The sequence below is a fragment of the Galleria mellonella genome, unplaced genomic scaffold, assembly GCF_026898425.1.
Source record: "Galleria mellonella isolate WM207_F2 unplaced genomic scaffold, CSIRO_AGI_GalMel_v1 utg78, whole genome shotgun sequence".
NCBI classification, from domain to species: Eukaryota; Metazoa; Arthropoda; class Insecta; order Lepidoptera; family Pyralidae; genus Galleria; species Galleria mellonella.
The window spans coordinates 6,141,349-6,162,341 of NW_026442151.1; the positions used below are offsets into that span (position 1 = coordinate 6,141,349).

Consider the following 20,993-nt stretch of genomic DNA (forward strand, 5'->3'; position numbering starts at 1 on the left):
GCTTGGTTGTTTACCACTGATTTTACTAAAATTTCTTTGCAAAATCTACGAGTTATTTTCGACACTACTTTGATGTGTATTACTCTGTGTACAGACAACTTCAAAAAGTATTTACGTGACACGGTGGTCTGTATTGTTATAATAATTTTCAATTTTATCTTGCCATTAAAATTTATCAAATTATTGTTAACAAAACAAAACAATTAACGAATTATGTATTTCTTCAGAACAAAGATCACTAATTACATAATTATACCTACATCATTAAAGGGGGTCTTTTATCTAAGCATATTTTTCTTGTTTTAAGTCATTCTCCAATATAATAGTGAATATCTCAATATCTTATACAGTTATCAATATTTCATCCCATATATTATCCACTATTTAACATAGTTCCACACAAAGTACAATCTCGCACCACGTTCATCCATTGCCTTTCTGCAATTATAAAACACATATTCGTCTCAATAGACACTGAAAAATTTGTTGCTAAAATAATTATTATATTGATTACTTTAGGCAAAGTCATGGGCCCTCTTCTACTTACAAAACTTATTAACTATTATATAAACTTTAGATACATAATCAGTTTAGATTTATACACATTTTTACACACAGTTTAATTGTTTCTGTTATTAGAAATAAGTCTTAATTTCAACACAACCACAGGACTCCCAATATTTTTCTTAGTCAATCTAATGTAATGTCTTGCTTTTGTCTCCTTCATCTTTTCTTCTCTCCTAACATTGAAGTTACTATGACAATGTACATGAAATTGATTTGTGACCCTTTCAGTAATTTGAACTTGATTCTAACTATATAATGCTGTAATGTGTGAAGAGACAGAACTTAAGAATCAAAGACATGTTTGTTAAGTCATTCATAAAGACAGTGTTTGTTAACTAAATAACCTTCATGACTGAATAGAACCGTTTATTGTGCGAAAGATTTATAAAGTGTAATGGTCGGATGGTCTTAAATAAATTTGTTATATATATATATATATATATTGTCTATATCTTGCAAAAGGATCGCATACTTATTTGTCCGTATGAAGGCGGAAACAGCTCAGTAATATCCTAATATTGTAAAGTTAGCATGTTTTATAAGAACTAACACTCAATTTTTACATCCATGTTAATTTTAAGAACCTTGGTTTTGTTATGGTTTTTAGTGTATGTTCTAGTATGCGAATAAAATGTAGATTGCAAGACCAAATGCTATGAGATTCTGTTAAATGAACGACATAAAATCAAAGTGAAATCGTAAGCATCCTTTAAAAGCAGTGATCTACCATTGTAACGAAACACTTCTCTAAAAAATCATAGGTCGAAAAACGATAAAAAAAATTGTGCCTACCATATTAATACGGCATGTCTAGCTTGTCGAGTATTGGGGTATATTTGGAATAAATAAATAAAAAAATTGAATTATATACATGCCTTAATTGAACCCTCCGCCTTGATGGCCAAAGCATTTTAAATTTTAGCTCATGAAGTTAGCTTTGATGCTTAGCTGTATCGACAACATAAAACATTGTTAATTTTCGAAAACCTTTTTTTATCTCAATTTTTATATTTTAACGCAAATTTAATTTGGACCTCGACTCCTGTTATTATAACACATTAGCGGCGGTGATTTTTCAATTTCCAAAATTCTCAGAAACTTTAATTAAGACAAAAAAGGATAAGGGGCCAGGGGTCATTTGTTATACTAGTATAGGTAATGGTGAAGCTAATTTTAGTCGAAATGTATTAGACAAAGATAGTTGTTTATATGAATTATTTATTATCGATGTATATATACGTTTTAACTTTTGACCTAGAGTTTATATATTTTTTTAATAACTTTATTGTCCAAAAAAATATGGTACAAAAGGCGAACTTAATGCTAGTAGCATTCTCTATCAGTCAACTTTTGGGGTGATTAGTAAATCACGAACACTGTACTTCATTATTGGGATAGGTACTTATTACATAGTTCCTTTTCTTCAATTTGAATATAGAACATTTATTTTTCATCTTTTCTTCATTTATTAATTACTATCTGAGGACCAAATAATCATGTGGATATTTAGAAAATTTTACAATAATTGTTACATTAATTGATATCCAATTTACTGGGTACAGAGGAATAACACCTAAGTCCTCAGGAATGGCAACGCATGGGGGGTATCATGGGCGAAACGGTATACACTGTTATGTCCATGGTACTGCTCATGTCTATAGGCGACGGTTACCACTTTCCATTAGGTGGACCGTGAGCTTGTTTGCCATTCTAAATTGCACAAAAAAAAATAAAATATCCAAGCACTTATCTGTGCCTATACATATTATTTTTAATAAATTATTATTTATTACAATTGTCATTTATAAAATTTATTTTTGCAAAATGAGCCAGTTTGTTTACTATTCAATCAATACTACCAACATCTGAGGTAGCTTAGTATTTATTTTCCACATATACTCTAACTTTATGACACTTTTAACTGTGTTTCAAACACATTGTTATTTTATGTCAGCCTTGTATGAAAATAGTCTTGCTTGCAAACAACAACCGGTTCAAAAAATACTACGATTTGAAGATGCAGCAAGGTCGCTGTACACGTGACGTCTAGAAGCTAAAGAATTTTTGGACGCCTATTACAGCGTGCCTTATTGAGTTTTTTTTATAGGTGAAAATGGAATTGTAATCCCGCCTTCGCTATCAATATACGCTAGCGGGGTACCTGTGAGAGGTGATAGGTGAGGAAAAACAGGTCAGTTAGTCCATTGTGACGAATTTGACAAGAATATACCATGATGGTTTTTAGGTGGAACCGCGTGGAGGTTGACCTGACAAGGTATATTGTTAGCAATAGGACTATTAGACCACTTTGCTAACAATCCCTTTCCTCCCCCTCATTGAGATCACTAGGGAGTGAGAGACATGATAATTTTTTTTTGTTGTCTCCTCATAACTCTGTCATTAATAAATCGATTTAGAAAATTCTTTTTTATTTGAAAAAAAAAACAGATTGATCTCATAGAAATATTATTTAAATCGATTCAGTACTTTATTTTTTAAATCAAAATAACTGATTTGGTGTTTTTTTGTGAAACTAAATCTTAAATTAAGTATAAAAACAAGTAATTAAATTGAAAACTTTCATCAAAGAAACATGGGTTTAAAAACTTTTATTAAAAAACTTATTTCCAATATAAGCAAGTTATCTTAATTTGTTCTTTATTGAAATCAGTTATAAATGTAATTGTTTATAAAATGAAAAATTATTTATCATAGGAAGTAATTTATTATAATATAAGACACGTATCAACTAACTTATTTCCAATGAGGTCGCTCCAATGTCGTGCCACTTAGTAATTTAACTTCGCCTTCTGGGAATAATCACTCGAGAGTTTATTTAAAAAACTTAAAACGAAATCTATTGTAGTAGAACAATTGGATTCGTTTCGGGCTACGTGTCAATATTGGAATTATTCTCAGAAGTAATTTGATACTTTTTCAATGTCCTCCCCGTACAAAACTTGAGGTCCGTCCATTTGTAATAGTCTTGTAGTGTTCTATTACTTATTTCCCTTTACCGCCTCCGTTTCCATTAGATTGTAATATTTTTAAACTACGATGCCTTATTGCTATTTATAAAAAAAAATTGTAACAGTATTGTATTTTTTTTTTTACTGCTTATAGTAATCTAGAACTTTCCAGTAGAAATTGTACTTATTCACTTTCCAGTGTTATTTTTTATTTAAGATTTATTCAAAAAAGAGATATGTAAGAAAGCAAACACTTTTTTACTTAAGTAAGTTATTTATACAGGGTGAAGTCCAAAATATTGGCGGTACGTATACCTAACCCCTTGTTCATAAAAGCGTCAAACCTGTCATAAACCCATTTTAACTATTGAACTGTTTTGTCTCTTTCTTTAGTGCTAACTTCCTAATTTGAAAGAAAGTGACAAAATAGTCTAATAGTTTTTATGAATAAGCGCGTAAGAATCTACCTATGCTTTAGATTAGAAGATATTAGGATAGGAATTTTTTTAATCAAAATTCAAAAACTATAAAAAAAAATGTTCAATCTCTCATACTAACTCAATACCTGAATGCGCCGTGTTAGTATCGAAGGCTCAATAGTTTTTGTCGTTCGTTTATCGACCATGTCTCGTTGATGAAAATACTCGTGTTCAGTTTCGCTGATTTCCTTCAAAGGATTCTAAAGATTTCTATTAATATTAAATATTTTTATTCTTACTATAGTTATAATGTATAGTATGTTATAACTGCCTAATATCAAGAGAAATTATATCTTCAACTGTCTTTTATAACAGTATCGTTGGTAATGACTACAAACAACGGCGATACTTGTGTACCTGCTTCATAGCACCTGCGCGTGCGCTTACTGGGTACGACAGCGCTGCCTCGCCTCGCCTCGCCCGGGGCCCGTAACACGTGGTTTACTTAGGCCTAGCGGGCCATCACGACGGTTATAATCGCCTAGGCATTTTTAAAATATCTTTGATCACATTCTTATAGATACATGTACTAAAGATAGAGTCAACTCTGAGATTTTATAATTTTTTTACAGTTAGCTTTAACCAATTTTATTTAACAATTATTTAGCACGTTTTGATCTCATGCAATACATTGTATTGTATTGTACTGTAAAATCTTTATTGTACATAATTCAAATTAAGCACTGATAAATAATTTAATATACAATGGCGGACTTATCCCATAAAGGGATCTCTTACAGTTGTACTCTACATTGGTATTTTAAAAGCATTTTTAATTAGAATAACACATTTCATGTAAATCAAATTTTATGGATTTACACAGAAAACATGAAATTTTTGTTCAGCAATTTTTTATTCACTGCTCTAGTTCTTTGTTACACCTGTCTATTTCATCAGATCCAACTATGCAGATACAGGATCAGGTTTATGATAAAGTCTATCTTCTAGCGCAACTATTTGGGTCACGGAAAAAAAACAATGTATATAAACCAAGTACCTGTGAGAATCAATCGGCTTTTTTGTGTTATGAGGCTTTATTTGCATTGAACCAATTGTCATCCTATATATAACTGTTGTACGTGTAAATTTAAGGTTTATTGCAAGATTACGAAGTTAATTAAAACTTCATTAGATGGGTAAAATACGTTAAAATAAAACTCTCGAAATCCCCAAAATAACATGACCCGTGTCGTCTTAACTTCGTATAATGAACCAGCTTGTCAGACCAGGAATGGTGAAAGTTTGTTTTGTACAAAGACAATCATATATTTATGTCACTACTCTCTTATTTGTCTTACTTATGACCCACTTATAATTTATTACCTACACAGTAGTGGACTAATCCTGTAAGTTTAGTGACCATTGTTGATACAAACTAAACGCTCGTCACTCTCTGAGTCACTGTTAATTGAATAACTACCAGCTATATCGGGCCCAGGGGATCTTCCGCCGCGTCATCCTCGGTACACCCTGACACTGTATCAAGACGTCACGCGTATCATTTGGGCGTTATCTTGAAAACTATCACAGAGATCGGTATACAATGAGGGGCCGCGGGCGGGACACTCCTCGCACACCTGTCTACGCGAGCAGGGCAGGGCATCTAGCGATCAATAAGCCAGCAACACAACGGCTGCGTGCTCGAGCCGCGGGCGCGGACGTGTCCAGCGCGTGCGCCCGCGCCGCTCGCCCTCCGGGGAAATGCCTCCGATAGTCATTAACTTTCGGGGATTGGTGGCCTTTCAATGATATATGTGTGGGATGTGCCGGATGCTTATGTAATGACTACGAAGAAGGTGCTATTACCATGAGCATTTTTGTGCTTCATTTTTCTAAAATTTTTCTGTCGCGCCCGGAGCTGTACGGCCTTGGTGTTGAAATTGTGGATACCAATAAATATAGTTCAGATTGTTTATCAGAGTTCAATATCTGCAGCATAAATAAATATTTTCTGATATGAGTAACATGTAAATGATTAATAAATATATAAATCTAGAAGATACGTTTTGGTCTAATGCCCCGCAACATTAGAAACGATATCAATCGGTGTGAGTTTTGTTATTACGGACAACAATACCTTTATGTTAATTTAAATCCCAACTTACTCTTCAATGATGGTAAATATAATAATAAGCGAACCTAATTTGTAAGCTTTTCTTTTGCTTTAGATTTTTCTAGTATACTCTGCAAAATTGAATATGACATAGACTACAATACTATTTTCAATTTTATATTTCCATTTTAGATCTGACTCAGTAACAGATAATTACCGAGGTTGTTCCCTTCTGTAGGTCAACATACAGCGAGAGGTAGCCAGTGCCACACACAGCCACCGCAAAGGACAAATCGTTTCCTTAATTTGTTAAGCATTTGTCATTCAAATGGCTACAAATCAATTATACAGACAATGCAGCTGATTGCCAAATGACTATTGATATTGTACACACAACTTACATAATAGGCAACTATCATAATCGTAACAGAACGCTCGTTTCTGAAGGTTTCTCTCTATAAGGATTCAACCAATTTATTTGGGTGGCACGAACGTGATAAGCCCGTTGCTATTATTGTGAACCTATTGTTTATAATTGCGCCGAAAAATCGCGCGTTTTGTTATGACTGGACCGTTGCTATGTGACGCAACGATCACACCTGGATCCTCTTAACAAAAGAAAATTATAGGTATAGACATCCATTTGAATTCCGAACACACATCGAAGATTCAAAATTTATCCGTCGTCGATCGGTGCGTGCGCATACCGCGTACCCTCACGTATATTTCACCGTGCCCAAATGAAATTATTATACTAATTACCAAATCTCGATCACGAGCGGGGGGCGGAGCGGTTCTAAATCTCGGCCCGCTCGCCTAAATCGATTACGGGTATTACTAGCCTAGAGCCCCGCGTTTTGTCTCTGTCTAATGTGGGCCGGCCTTGCTCTCATCTTTTTGGATATAATCTTTTATGGTTCATTGCACCTCGTGGGCATTTTAGCCGAGACCGTTTTACTGGAAATAGGAAAGTTCGGTCTTATGGTGTCCGACAGTTTGTTAGTACTGGTTACTGGATATGAATGTCAAGTTCCGGCAGCTTTCATCAGCTTTGTCCAAGATTACATTTTGCAATAACAATAAAGATTTCAACGGTTGTTGCATCAATTAGTCGTCGGTTTCACACTGACATCGAGTTCACTGCATATTACGTTCTTAACAATCCGCGCTCTGATACCGAAGAAGTTCGCAGACTTTCACACGCTTTGGCTATTTTAATAAAAAAGACCGAAAATCAACTTGAATATGTGATTTTTGCGAATTAACATCTATTTCGCACGACTTTCTAAGCATTTTAATGTTATCTGCTCTTAACTAAGGATTGCAATTGTTTAAAAGAAAACAAGTGAAACTTTATTCGTGTTTTCGTCTCTCTGTAGTTTGTGAGACAAAACATGGTTATGCTCCGCATAAGTGTGACACGAAATTACTTTAAATGCATTCCATTATTTCATAAACAGTCCGGCGTCTTATGTATTCGACATTGAATTCAATTCACTTGTTGTAATATTCACTGCCTTAACATTTATAGTTAGTTTATTTTGTTTGTAAATAATGATTATAATTTGTTACATTACATCATATTTAAATAACTTTTCATCGTTTGTAATTATATTCTTATGTATATTCGTATATCGTTATGTAAACTAAATTTCTTGGCTGTTTTGTTCCCTTGTAATATTTAAGAATTGGCCAAGGTCGAAATGCGGCAGGTGGGTACAATGGGGAGTCACGCACGAATGTCCGTTTATTTTCAACTTTGTATTTAACTTTAGAACAAAATGACGTCCTTCACTTACTACAAATATTTCCAAGTTCTGTTTTGAAAATGTTAAGTTTCATTTCGGTTGTTCTGTCAGTTTCTCTTCAGTTTGATTCTTCGTTTCAATTCCGTCCGTCAGTTTTAAAACGATTATTTCTTTCTATATATTACCTTAAATATATATTATTTTAGTAAAAGAAAGAATGTTAATACTATCTAACTTAGTTCCTATCTCAGTTTCTCTCTCTATTTGTTTTTCAAGGTAATGAATGATCTACCTAATAAAGTGGTAACGGTCAATTCAAATTAAACGTGTCTAAGTTTAAGACCTTTCGTGAAATCTCTTGTACCAAGTTCTTACTCTATCTAATTATTGTCGACAGCCTGTTCGAGCAGGAGATCATGAGCTACGTGCCGGCGGGTGGGTGCGGAGCGGGTGCGTCCCCCGCAGCGTCTCCGGCGGCCGCGCGAAGCACGCGTGCGCCCGCGCCGCAGCGCCGAGACTTCGAAGCCAAACTGCGAGCTTTCTACCGCAAGCTGGAGAGCAAAGGATACGGCCAAGGACCCGGGAAATTAAAGTAATTGATGTCATCTCTTATAACCTAGATGAACAGGAAGGCAAATGAAGGGTATAAATAACAAAATAAAATCATTTTCCATTGCAATTTGACAAGGTCTATTAGTTATAGACATGTTGTTTTCCCAAAAAGTGATGTTGCATTTTCGGTTAGGCCAACTTAAAAAAAGAACTTCACTAGCTTGGATTGTATTCTGATTTAGACTTTCAGAAGTTCGTTGTTCAGATAACGAATTCTCATAATATATAGTTGAAGATTAAGTCCAGATAATAGGTGAGATTAGTAGATAAAAGACATATTGTATATCCAAACCTATGTAAGAATTTGGATGTATCCAACATTTGAAAATTCGTACAAAATGTGTCAGAGAGACACTGTCATGTCGTGTGCATTTATTAGTATCTGTCTTCCGTTCCTGATTCTGTTGTCAAGTAGTATTGCACTCACAGAGTTATCTTAGTCCTAAAGAATGACAATTAATGCCTCTTATACAAGGAAAGCCATCAACTACTCTGTTCTGTTCGTGGTGCATTAAATATCTGTAGACGAATTTGGTGACTGCCATCACTATCTATCACATAGGCTGTCAGCTGGTTTTCCTTTAAAAATTGTGTAAAGAATTATTTATTCATTAATTGTCCAAGATGCACAAAACATGAGTTTTCTATGCTTAGAAAGGCAAATAACCTAATAACAAATCAGATGCTATTTTCGCTATAGTGGCGGCACTCGATAAGAAGTCTACTAGGACTTTTTGATTTTAGGGATTTACGTTCGAAAGGAGGAGACAGGTATATCTGTGATGTTAAAATTGATTAACAGAAGTTGGTATTCTTTTTTTAACTACTTCAAAAAGATGGAGAGTTTTATTTCCCTTTTTTTATATGTATCTTACACGATGTTTTCAATTTTAAATTTGTTGTGATAATTCTTTTGGCATTTAATAGAAATATTGAATTATTCTAATTCTTCATTAATAAATCCATCGTCACTAGTTTTCTAATTTAAAGTATAACAAACGTTTCCAGACTAAACATACGCCGGGAGCACCTTTTAGAAGACGCGTTCAGACGCATCATGTCTTGCGGAAAGAAGGAACTACAGAAGGGCAAATTGTGCGTGCTTTGGGACGGCGAGGAAGGACTCGACTACGGCGGCCCCAGTAGGGAGTTCTTCTTCCTGCTGTCCAGGGAACTGTTCAACCCTTACTACGGCCTCTTCGAGTATTCCGCCAACGATACGTACACGGTCCACGTGTCGCCTATGTCCGCCTTTGTCGACAACCACCATGAGTGGTGAGTATTTTGATTTTATTGCATTATAATCATCACCATTAACCTCATCATCTTCTTGGCGACCTTAATGGTGTAGCGGCTTATTACACTGCCTCATCTTCCTATGGTTGCGTATTCGGTCCCCGCTCAATACAAAAATTTTTTTTTATTCAACTTAGAATGGCAAACAAGCTGACAGCCCACCTGATCGAAAGTGGTAACCGTCGCCTATAGACATGAGCAATAACATGGACATAACAGAGTGTACTGTTTCGCCCATGATACCCCCCATGCGTTGCCCGTCCTGAGGACTCAGGTGTTATTCCTCTGTACCCTGTAAATTCACGCCATATCTTACCCTTCAAACCGAAACACAGCCATGCAAACACAACTGCTTTACGGTTGAAACACGAATGAATTTATAGTAATTAAGTACTTATATCTGCTTGTATTGGTCTGAGCGTTTTCTATGTATGTGTATATAAATAAATATATTCAGTTAATTTTATCAGTTCCCAAGTATCAATAGTACAAACCTTACATAGTATATGACTAGACGAACGCTATTTATTCTTAATTTGAAATTTTGTTAATTGGACGGGACGGATGATCGCTTCATTAATATCCCCCTCATGGATGACGATGGACATAAAAGGCAGGATAGGATATATATAGTATATTGGTGAACATGTTATCAAGTTTTATTGAAATTGTTAAATCAACACTTCCTGAATGAAATTAGTAACAAATAGAAATATTCAATTAATTAATCTATGTTTTATTTGCACTGCTATTTGATATTAACAAATTATCTTATAAAATGCATGATATGAGTATTTATTTGCCAAAAACACTTTTTACGAATTGCACACTAGGCATGCAAGCCTGTATCGTGTAATTCAGAATTATGGTTAGATTAATTGTTTGTTTGTTTGCGTTTTTATTAAATTCTATTAAAACAGGATATATTTATACAACATGATGAGTACATCATGATGTATAAATATAGTAATAACATATAATTATTCTTAGCTATGCATTACGAACTAGGAAATACGTATGCATTGTAATTCCAGTCTTCCTGGTTAACAAATGAGAGAATTAGACAAACCTATAAAATAACATTATAGTTGATTACGTACTATTATTTTAAATATCTGTGATTATCTAGTACTTAATACTTAGTTAGTGAGTGACAGCCGCTGCTCCATCATTGGGTCTATCTGACCTTCAAATCGGTATATGTACTGGTGAACAATATGGGTAGGTAATCATTAACTTAAGTGTTCCATACCATTTGACACTTCACAAATGTTATAAAGTGTCTAGGCACTTAACGACAGTGGACTAATGTCTTGAATCGATCGACTGATTAATTGATTTTTGACGAGCTAACACTACGATTTATTAACCTACAGGAATTATTTATTTATTGCACTTTAAAACTGTTAAATAATTATTATGGTACATGTTACTAATTTGACAACTAAACAAATTTTTTTTGTTATTTTTCAACCCATGTACCTACAGTCGCATGCGCGTGTTCACGGGCGTTAGATGTGTTTTTTGATACGCGAAATACTTCCGCAAAAATGTCGTGTACTGTGAAATGTGCTACCTGTAATATTGTAATTGATGAGCTTCTGTCTTACATACAGAACAAAATATCGATAGCTGATGAAGAAAGCTTAGTAAAAATCTGTGCATCATCGTTTACAAGTGAACAAGTTCAAAAGTCACATACGTTACTATTTGAATCAGTGTCTTCAGAGTTACGAAGAATCGCACGTAAAGGAAAAGGAAAGGGAGATCGTCTGTTGTACAACATACTCAGCTTCTTCAAAGTCACAGATCCTGATATGCTGCCTATATTTGTTGCTCGTGACCTTGAAAAACTGCCACCTATCACCTGGGATCATTTGGACGTATCTAAAGTCCTGAAAGACCTATTGATAGTACAGTCTGAAATTAAAACAATTAAATCATCGTATGCAACTGTTAAGCAGCTAGAAGAAGTTAAAAAGGAGTGCTATAATTTAAAAACCGTTTCGCCACCATTCTCTGCCGCTAAGATTAACATAAAAAGAGGTGCTTATCGTGACAGCGGCCCTATAGCTTTATCGGTTATGGATGAGTCTACTATAAGTAATCATGAAGATGAATCCAGTGGTGAAATGTCTTCTACACGGGATAATAATTTACATTATAGAAATATAAATATAAACACAAATTATCCGGAGGGTAGTAGTGATACACTTATCGATGCAACGTTCCATCAAACGTTTGAAACTGAAAATAGCCGTGTAACCGACAATACGAAACGCGATGAGTCATTGTTGACATGTAACCGGCAGTCCACGCAGCCAACGGTCGGCAAAGTAGGTACAACACTTGTTGAATCTTATGCAGGTGCCGTAAGGTCTAATAATGAATGGACAATCGTCGAGAAGAAAAGAAAAAAAAAATAGACGCATTGAAAGAAAATTAGGGACAGTTGTAATCGGAACAGATGAGATGTTTAGAGCTGCTGAGAGAAAAATACCACTGTTTATTACTAATGTGCATAAAAATACGTCAGAATCAGATATCGTTCGATACATTTGTAAGATGACACAAGAAACAGTGGCATTAGAGAAAATATCCATTAAGCGTCAATGTGATTACAATGCATTCAAATTCTTTGTAGCACAAAACAAAGTCTCGTTGTTTTTGGATGAGAATATATGGCCAGAAGGGATAATTTTTCGACGGTTTATTAATTTTAAACTAAAAAAATCGACTGGAAACGCACATATTTCCATTGACGGCATTACACACCAAAATTATGGATAGTGGGATCTACAACTTTGTTACCTTCAATTGTAAGAATGTGAAGCGCTCTGTAGAAGGGATACGGGAATTATGTAAAAGATCGGATATCATAGCCCTGCAAGAAACGTGGTTGTTGCCGAGTGACCTATCATATTTGTGCAGCATAGATTGCGAGTTTACCTCTACGGGAACGTCGGCGATCGATACAACGGAGGAAATACTGCGCGGGCGACCGCACGGTGGTGTCGCGATCCTCTGACGGCACAGTGTATTTTCCAATGTTGTAGTAGTGCCATGTGATAATCCCCGCATATGTGCGATAAGAATAATGTTAAAAGGGCGGTCAATCCTAGTGATGAGTGTCTACATGCCTACCGATATGTCTACAAACTTAGTGGAATTTACGGACATTCTCGGCTCGGTAAGTGCAATCATAGACAGTAATAATGTGGATTGTGTTTATATTATGGGCGATTTCAATGCTCATCCCACAGAATCATTCTTTAAGGAATTATCTATATTTTGTGAGGAACAGGAATGGACTTCTATAGATATAGAAATGTTGAAGGGTTCATCGAACTGTTTTACGTTTGTGAGTGAAGCTCATGGGTCGCAGCGGTGGCTAGATCATTGTATAGTATCGAAAGCGGCTGTGTCCTCTGTACGTAGAGTGCACATACAATATGACATACTCTGGTCAGACCATTTTCCGCTGATTCTTGAGTGTAATTTAGACGTAGTTCCACCTAAGATAGAAGAAGTAAAATGTGAACGTAACAATGTTTTGTGGGGTGACAGAGGCATAGAACAAATCGACTCATATTATAATGAGTGTCATTCTCATTTCAAACTTCTTAAGTTTCCATCCGAGTTCCATAACTGTGCCGATCAGACTTGTAATGTTATACAACATAGACAGGTCATTGATAAGTTGTATAATGATATAATAAATGTACTAAAGAGAGCGGCTGTAGCTAGTAGAAATAACACACATTGTAAGCGTAAGAAAAAGAAAATTGTAATAGGTTGGAATAAACATGTTAATGAGGCACACAGGAATGCCAGGCAGAAATTTCATGTTTGGTGTGATTATGGTAAACCTAGAGTTGGCTCCATCTATAATGATATGTGTGAGGCTAGAAGATACTTTAAGAAAAGTCTAAAGTGGTGTCAAGACCACGAAGAACAAATAAAGATGGATATTCTAGCTTCACATCATTCTAATAATGACTTTCGGTCTTTTTGGAAGGCTACGAGGAAGCTAAGTACAAAGTCTGCCCTTCCTGTGTCTATTGAAGGCGTAAGTAATGCCGAGAACATAGCTGATCTTTTTAAGGATCATTTTACTGTTAAATCCCCTTTGGGGCCATCGCGTGCGGAGTTGAATGTTGAGACTGGACGTGTGGTGGAAATTAGATGTACTGCTAGTGAAGTAGATCGAATTATAAAATCTATGAGTAGAGGTAAATCTCCAGGACACGACAGTCTCAGTATTGAACATCTAAAACATGCTGGGCCACACTTGGCGAGACTGTTGGCAATGCTCTTTAACTTTTGTATAAGTCACTCGTACATGCCGGAGGAGATGATTAGAACAGTGGTGATACCTGTAGTTAAGAATAAAATTTCTGATATAACAGACAAAAATAATTATAGGCCAATCTCCTTAGCTACTGTTGTCTCAAAGGTGTTTGATAGCATGCTTAACTCTCGACTGACTCAGCATATAAAACTTCATGACAACCAGTTTGGCTTTCAAACTGGACTGTCAACTGAAAGCGCTGTTCTTTGTGTTAAGCATGCTATTAGATACTATACAAATCGAAAAACGCCAGTCCATGCATGCTTTCTCGACCTGTCGAGAGCTTTTGATCTGGTTTCTTATGACATCTTGTGGAAAAAGCTCGAAAATTTTCAATTACCATCAGAGCTCATAAATATCTGCAAATATTGGTATGGAAATCAGCTCAATAGCGTGCGATGGGCGGGGACTATGTCGCAGTCATACAGATTGGAGTGTGGTGTGAGGCAAGGAGGGTTGTCTTCGCCGGTACTATTTAATCTGTATATTAATGATCTGATTGTTGCTTTGAGTGGTACCCGTGTCGGCTGTCACATAGACGGCATTAATGTTAATAATATAAGTTATGCTGATGACATGGTGCTGCTCAGCGCGTCGATATGTGGGCTTAAAAAACTCGTGGCTATTTGCGAGTCATATGCTGCATGCCACGGACTGATATACAATGCTGTGAAAAGTGTGGTCATGGTCTTTGAGAGCAGAGGCAAAAACTCAATAGGCTTTCCAGATATTAAACTTAAGGGTATAACGCTGAAGAGGGTGTATAAATTTAAATATTTAGGACATCAATTGGCCTCGGATCTCAAAGATGATGATGACATTGAACGGGAGCGGAGGGCGCTGGCGGTGAGGGCGAATATGATAGCACGCAGGTTTGCGCGGTGCTCTGGACAAGTTAAAATTACGTTATTTAGATCACATTGCACATCTTTCTATGCATGCAACCTGTGGGCTGTATATACTCAAAAATCCTACAGCGACCTCCGTATCCAATATAATAACGCGTTCAGGGTGTTGATGGGGCTGCCACGATTCTGCAGCGCGTCAGGGATGTTCGCTGAGCATCGTGTAGATTGTTTTTATGCCACGATGCGAAAAAGGTGTGCATCCCTGGTGCGCAGAGTACGTGCCAGCACCAACAGCATCCTGAGTATGATAGCAAGCAGGCTGGACTGTGTGTACGTTAATCACTGCTGCGCAATTTCCAATGGAATTGTGCAGCGGTGATTATCTGTATACTGCTTAATATATTGTATGTGTGTATGTGTGTGTATGTGTATTGTGTATGTAAATTTACTAACATTAGTTTTTAAGAATATTGTTACTAATAAATATTTAATGGACCAAAAAGTCTGAAATAAAAATTATTATTATTATTATTATTATAGGAATATATTTTATTTCACTGGTAACGAGCTATAATAAAGAATAATCTAAATTAAATTAAATACAAGTGAAACTGCTAATAAAATAATTTTTTTTTGGTACCTTCGTAACTCAACGAAAACAGGCTAAGATCGGAGACCATGCTGCCAAATCTTAAATATAAAAAGTTTGTCCGGAATTTTATATTCTCAAATAATTACTGGGATTTTCCTTGACCTTCCAATAATTGAATTTTCACTAAATGATTTAGAATTTTTATTTAAACTGATTTTGATGATATTTCCATGTTAAATTTATTCAGGAAATGAGACCATTCAGAAATGTACCTATTAGATATAATAATTTGAAATTTCATTAACAATTCTCTCACGTATAACAGTTAATCAATATCAGTACTTTATTTTTAATTAATATGTATATATTTATTATTTATTCCGATCTCAATAGATATAAGACTTCCGTCGATTGTAAACGTTCCTTTTCGTCTATATAATGAATTCAAACCTCATCCCACATACAATCTACGTCCACAGGCTCGTAATATTGTAACTTGATGTTGTCCAAACAATGCGACCAGCGAGCCTCCGTAACGGTACACATTATCATTTGGACTAGCCCTTTATTATAAGTATAGCCATGGCCAGGTACAAAACTATAGGCACTTACCTGTTCGTTCTAATGCGTTATGGTGCTTTAAGTTGATAGTTGTGGCATAATAGAGTATGGCCGTGTTCATTGACGTATTTAAAATTATTTTCTAGGAACTCTTGGCCCCTTGTAATAGACACATATGTACTCTCGAGTATGTTTTTTTTTTATGTAACTTATAACGGCCCACCTGATTGAAAGTTATAACCATATCTTTGCCGGGGGAAAGGGATTGTTAGTAATGGAGACTGAGAATCCTATTGCTAGCAATATACCCAACCAGGTCGACCTCCTCGCGGTTCCCCCTGGAAACTATCATGGTTAATTCCTGATGAATTTATCATGATGGGCTAACTGGCCTGTTTTCATTCTCATCTATCACCCTTCACTGGTGCTCCGCCAGCGTATCCCGTTAGCACAGGCGGAGTTACCATACCATTTTTACCCATAAAAAAAAACCATATTTTTGCCCATAGATAAAATCCCCGCTCTTAATATTGGGGTGGGCACTAGACACTTCTAGGGTGGACACGATTCACTAGATCCACCTCTAAGTATGCCTATGCTTATGTTGTAATTATAGCATGGTGTGTCTGACAGCTGGGTACACGAGGACCTAAGTGTAAAAAAAAGATACGCGTCAAAAATAAATCCTGTTTTTTCAGTCATTTTTTTATATCACAAGGGGCAAACGAGCATGCGGCTCACCTAGTGATAAGTGACTACCGTCGCCCATGATCACCCACAACACCAGAGGCATTGCAGGTGTACTGCCGACCTTTTAAAAAGAAATATGCTCTTTTGTTGAAGGTTACGAAGTCGTGTCGGTTCGGAAATACTGCTGCTGGAAATCGATTCCAAAAAGTGGTTGTGCGTGAAAGAAAATGCCTTGAAAAACACATGGGCGATATATATCATAATCTAAAAATATTTTTCATTTAATATTATAAATATATATATATATATATATATATATATATATATATATATATATATATATATATATATATATATATATATATATATATATATATAGTCGAGATGATATTTTTATGGCTTTTTATAATTAATACTAATGAGTAGTCAAATAGATTAAGTCATCATATGATAGTTGAAAATATTTTTCGCATAATGAACTAGAACAATTTATAATATAAACGACACGCCCAGAACGGTCTATTCCTTTTTCAACATAACGGTCTGTTAATGAAGATCTTAGAAAAAGATATATTGGTATTAGTAATTTATTAACTTCTTCAGATATTTAACATAAATAATAGATTTTCATGTTGTAGGTAAACTTTTATTTTAGTATAATGAGTTTTGTATGTAGTTTAGAGAGAAATAAGAAAACATTTGGAATTTATTAATGGCGAAGATTAGCGAAAAATTTATTATTTTTTGTGTGTTTGGTAAAATATTATAATTCATATTTTTTGTCTACTAGCTCCAAGCCAAACAGAAACTACATGTATGAGTAATTTCATAGCGATTGGTTTAGCCGTTAAGGTGATAATGGGTAACAAATAAATTCAACATAACATTTCATTACTCCATAAGTTGTAAACTATTATTTTACTTAACAATATATTGAGAAACGCCATATTGATATTATACAAAAATAATCAGTTGACAGCCTATTTAAGCGTCGTGTGTATGACTATTTTTAACCGGCACAGTTCCGGTACGTCGGGAGCTGCGCCCGCGCCGGCCCCATACACAAAACTCGCATCGTATTACAACAAACACCGAATATCGGATATCAAACAAACACTATGCACTCACAGCTGTACCTATATATTTTTTGCGTGTCTGTATGTCACGCAAAGTTGATATAATTGTAACCGAATCATATAATAATGGTACTAAGTACCATTTGTTATGATCCATATTTCATTTCCAATTTATATTCGTAATCATTAACTAGCTACATATTAAAAAAAAGCTTACCAGAATTGTGTTTTCATTAATATATTTGGTTAACCTTGGGCAGTTGGGAGAGGGGGGAGGGGGAGGGAAGGAATTATCAGTAATGGGATCTAACTGACCCATTGCCAGCAATACTCCCTCTCGGATGGATCTCCACGCGGGTCCCCCTGGAAACCATCGTGGTTAATTCGTCTCGATAGGCTAACTGACCTGCGTTCATCGTCACCTTTCATCCCTCACTGATACCCCGCCAGCTTATACCGATAGCACACACGAAGTTACCATATTCCATTATCACCCATTATAAAAAAATTCGGATGCAAGCAAAGCTTCACAAAGACACACATGAGAGCACATATGCCCAATTTTTAGGAGACCAAGGCTTCCCTTTACAATAATCTTAAATATGCCTAATAAAAATTGTTGTCATCAGGTTCCGTTTCTCTGGGCGCGTACTGGGCCTGGCGCTAGTTCACGGCTACCTGCTCGAGGCGTGGTTCACGCGAGCCCTTTACCGGGCGCTTCTCCGGCTGCCACCGGCGCTGGAAGACGTCGATGCGCTCGATGCACAGTTCGCTGCGTCGCTGCGGTGGCTACAGGTAAATCTAATGTTATAGAGATAAAAGATTTTTTTTGTATTTTGTTTGTAATGAATAAACTCAAAATATGTTCAGCAGTGGACAGTTAACGTCTAATATGATGATTCCTAAAGGCCTAGCCTAAAAATTTATGTATGTTTTATTTGGATATGCCATCTAGAAATAGTCTATTTTATTAATTTTTCAAATTCTAAAGTCCAAAACCTAGTTAATTATATAAATTTATTTCCAGTCGGCTCGTTGCGTGTCGTCTCTGGAGCTCACGTTCGCTGTATCCGAGCGCCTCGCAGACGGCCGAGTGCTGGAACGAGAGCTCAAGCCTGGCGGGAGGGAAGTGGCTGTTACTGAGAGAAACAAGAAAGAGTACCTGGAGAGGGTGGTACGGTGGCGGGTAGAGCGGGGCGTTGCAGAACAGACCGAGTGGCTCGTTAGGGGATTCCACGAGGTGAGAATTGGGGTTTTTTATTTTTAATATGTGTTGGAACCTGTGGATGAGGAATATTTTTTATGTAACTTAGAATTACAATGGAAAATTATGGACCACCGCGTATAAACATGAATGGCACAGAATCAACTATAACGCTGCTGGTATCCCTCATGTATTTGATATTAAAATATGCGATATGAGCGACTACAGTTCTAGCGTTGGACAACGCTCGACTGCGGTCTGGAGATCTTAAAATCGAATCTTCGCTCGGATTTTAATGTTCGGATCATTTAAAAAATATTGTCACTTCATGCTTCGGTGAGCACACGTAAGATACATCAAAGACCTTTGTGTATACAGAAAGCGATCTAGCATTGAAACATTGACGTATTTAATGTGAGGTATCGTCTGGTGTGTGCCTTGCAAATTCCGGTATAGAATAAGCCACCCCATCCTTTCCCGTGGGTACTTACAATCGAAGGTTGGGCAGCAGCGTCCCTCTTAAAACATCTCCAAAAGTCTGTCTACGGTTTCCAACCTGCCTGCCCAGCGTAGCCAAATTCCCCAATAGGGGAAGGCCTATGTTCAGCATTGGATAGTTAACCGCCGATATGCTGATGATGATCGTCTGGTGCCATCCCAGAATCAGGTGCGAAGCTTTTAGCTGTTGCCAAACATATGTAATTTTAGTATGTATGTATATCAATAATTAGTAGTACCGCATTCGAGTATTCTGAAACTTCCCTATGGTTGACTGGGAGAGAATGCTTTTAGCATTAAGTCCGCCATGTACACATATTTGTACTAATGACAAAATAAATAAATAAAATATCTGAGAGTACATACACGCCTTTTTTAAGCATCAGGGTCTTCATAGAAAATAATATTAAGTACGCCAATGCCCCCGAGGGTAACGAAACCATTCTACGATTATTAGTAGCATTGATTTGCTATTATTATCAATGGACTTTGGCAGGCAGAAAAACTTGTAATACTGCAACCTCAGTGATCAGTCTTTTTTTCGCTGCTAATTCCTATTAGGAGTTTTAAGATGCTCTTAGTAGCGATAGAGATGTGCTAGCGTGCGGTGACCGTCGTCGCAGGTGGTGGACCCGCGGCTGGTGGCGGCGTTCGACGCGCGCGAGCTGGAGCTGGTGATCGCGGGCGCGCCCGAGCTGGATGTGGCCGACTGGCGCGCGCACACCGAGTACCGCGGCGGCTACCACGACGCGCACCCCGTCATCGTCTGGTTCTGGCAGGCCATCGACAGGTACCATACCACACTACGCTACACTACAGTCGCTACCTCCTCGTGAATTGGAGGAAAGGGGATATTTGATTTCTCGTATGTTTGTTTGTTATGTATAAGCTCTTAAAACTACTTAACAGATTATAAAAGTTCTTTCACCTATAGAAAGCTACATTATCAACAAGTAATATGCATTATATTTTTTATTTCGAAAAAATTAGAGATTTCTATGAAAATTAAATTAATGTAACCGAAAGTTTACATTTTTGTAATTTTCATCAATTAATTTTTCTATCAACCCCTGCGGCTCGCTAATTTAATGAGGTTGATCTCCAAGCGATTCCCCCTGAAAAGCGACATGGTTGATTTCTCATAAATTTGTTAATTTGACTTCTTCCTCACCTGTCATCCCTCAATGCTACTTCACACTCATAAACAATATATAGGAGGAGTTTCTATTCCATGATCATCCATTAAAAACATACACAGTTTGCTAATAGTTGTAGTTGGGACAGAAAGAAATTTTTAGTAATACTCGTAGGATCTGATAACGTCATTGCTAGCAATATACCATATCAGGCCGAGCTCCACACGGTTCCCCTTGGAAACCATAGTGGTTAATGCTTAAATTCGTCATGATGAGCTACATGACATGCTTTCATTCTCACCTATCATCGCTG

The 20,993-nt window shown here is 36.4% G+C and overlaps 2 protein-coding genes across 7 annotated transcripts in view; both read left to right on the forward strand.

Annotated features, from left to right (window-relative positions):
* Positions 1 to 20,993, forward strand: part of LOC113517335 (E3 ubiquitin-protein ligase HECW2) — a 128,415-nt gene that overhangs the window by 105,795 nt on the left and 1,627 nt on the right. For all 6 annotated transcript variants that reach the window (XM_052901428.1, XM_052901427.1, XM_052901430.1 and 3 more), the window contains 5 exons: positions 8,214 to 8,408; positions 9,437 to 9,703; positions 18,472 to 18,637; positions 18,870 to 19,082; positions 20,168 to 20,334. In XM_052901428.1, the coding sequence (XP_052757388.1) occupies positions 8,214 to 8,408; positions 9,437 to 9,703; positions 18,472 to 18,637; positions 18,870 to 19,082; positions 20,168 to 20,334 (1,008 nt within the window). The remainder of the gene's footprint in view (positions 1 to 8,213; positions 8,409 to 9,436; positions 9,704 to 18,471; positions 18,638 to 18,869; positions 19,083 to 20,167; positions 20,335 to 20,993) is intronic.
* LOC128202172 (uncharacterized) lies at positions 10,786 to 13,639 on the forward strand. Its single transcript, XM_052901434.1, is given in 2 exon segments — positions 10,786 to 12,143; positions 12,145 to 13,639. Coding segments are annotated over 2 exon segments (1,239 nt in total). The 5' UTR covers positions 10,786 to 11,274; the 3' UTR covers positions 12,515 to 13,639.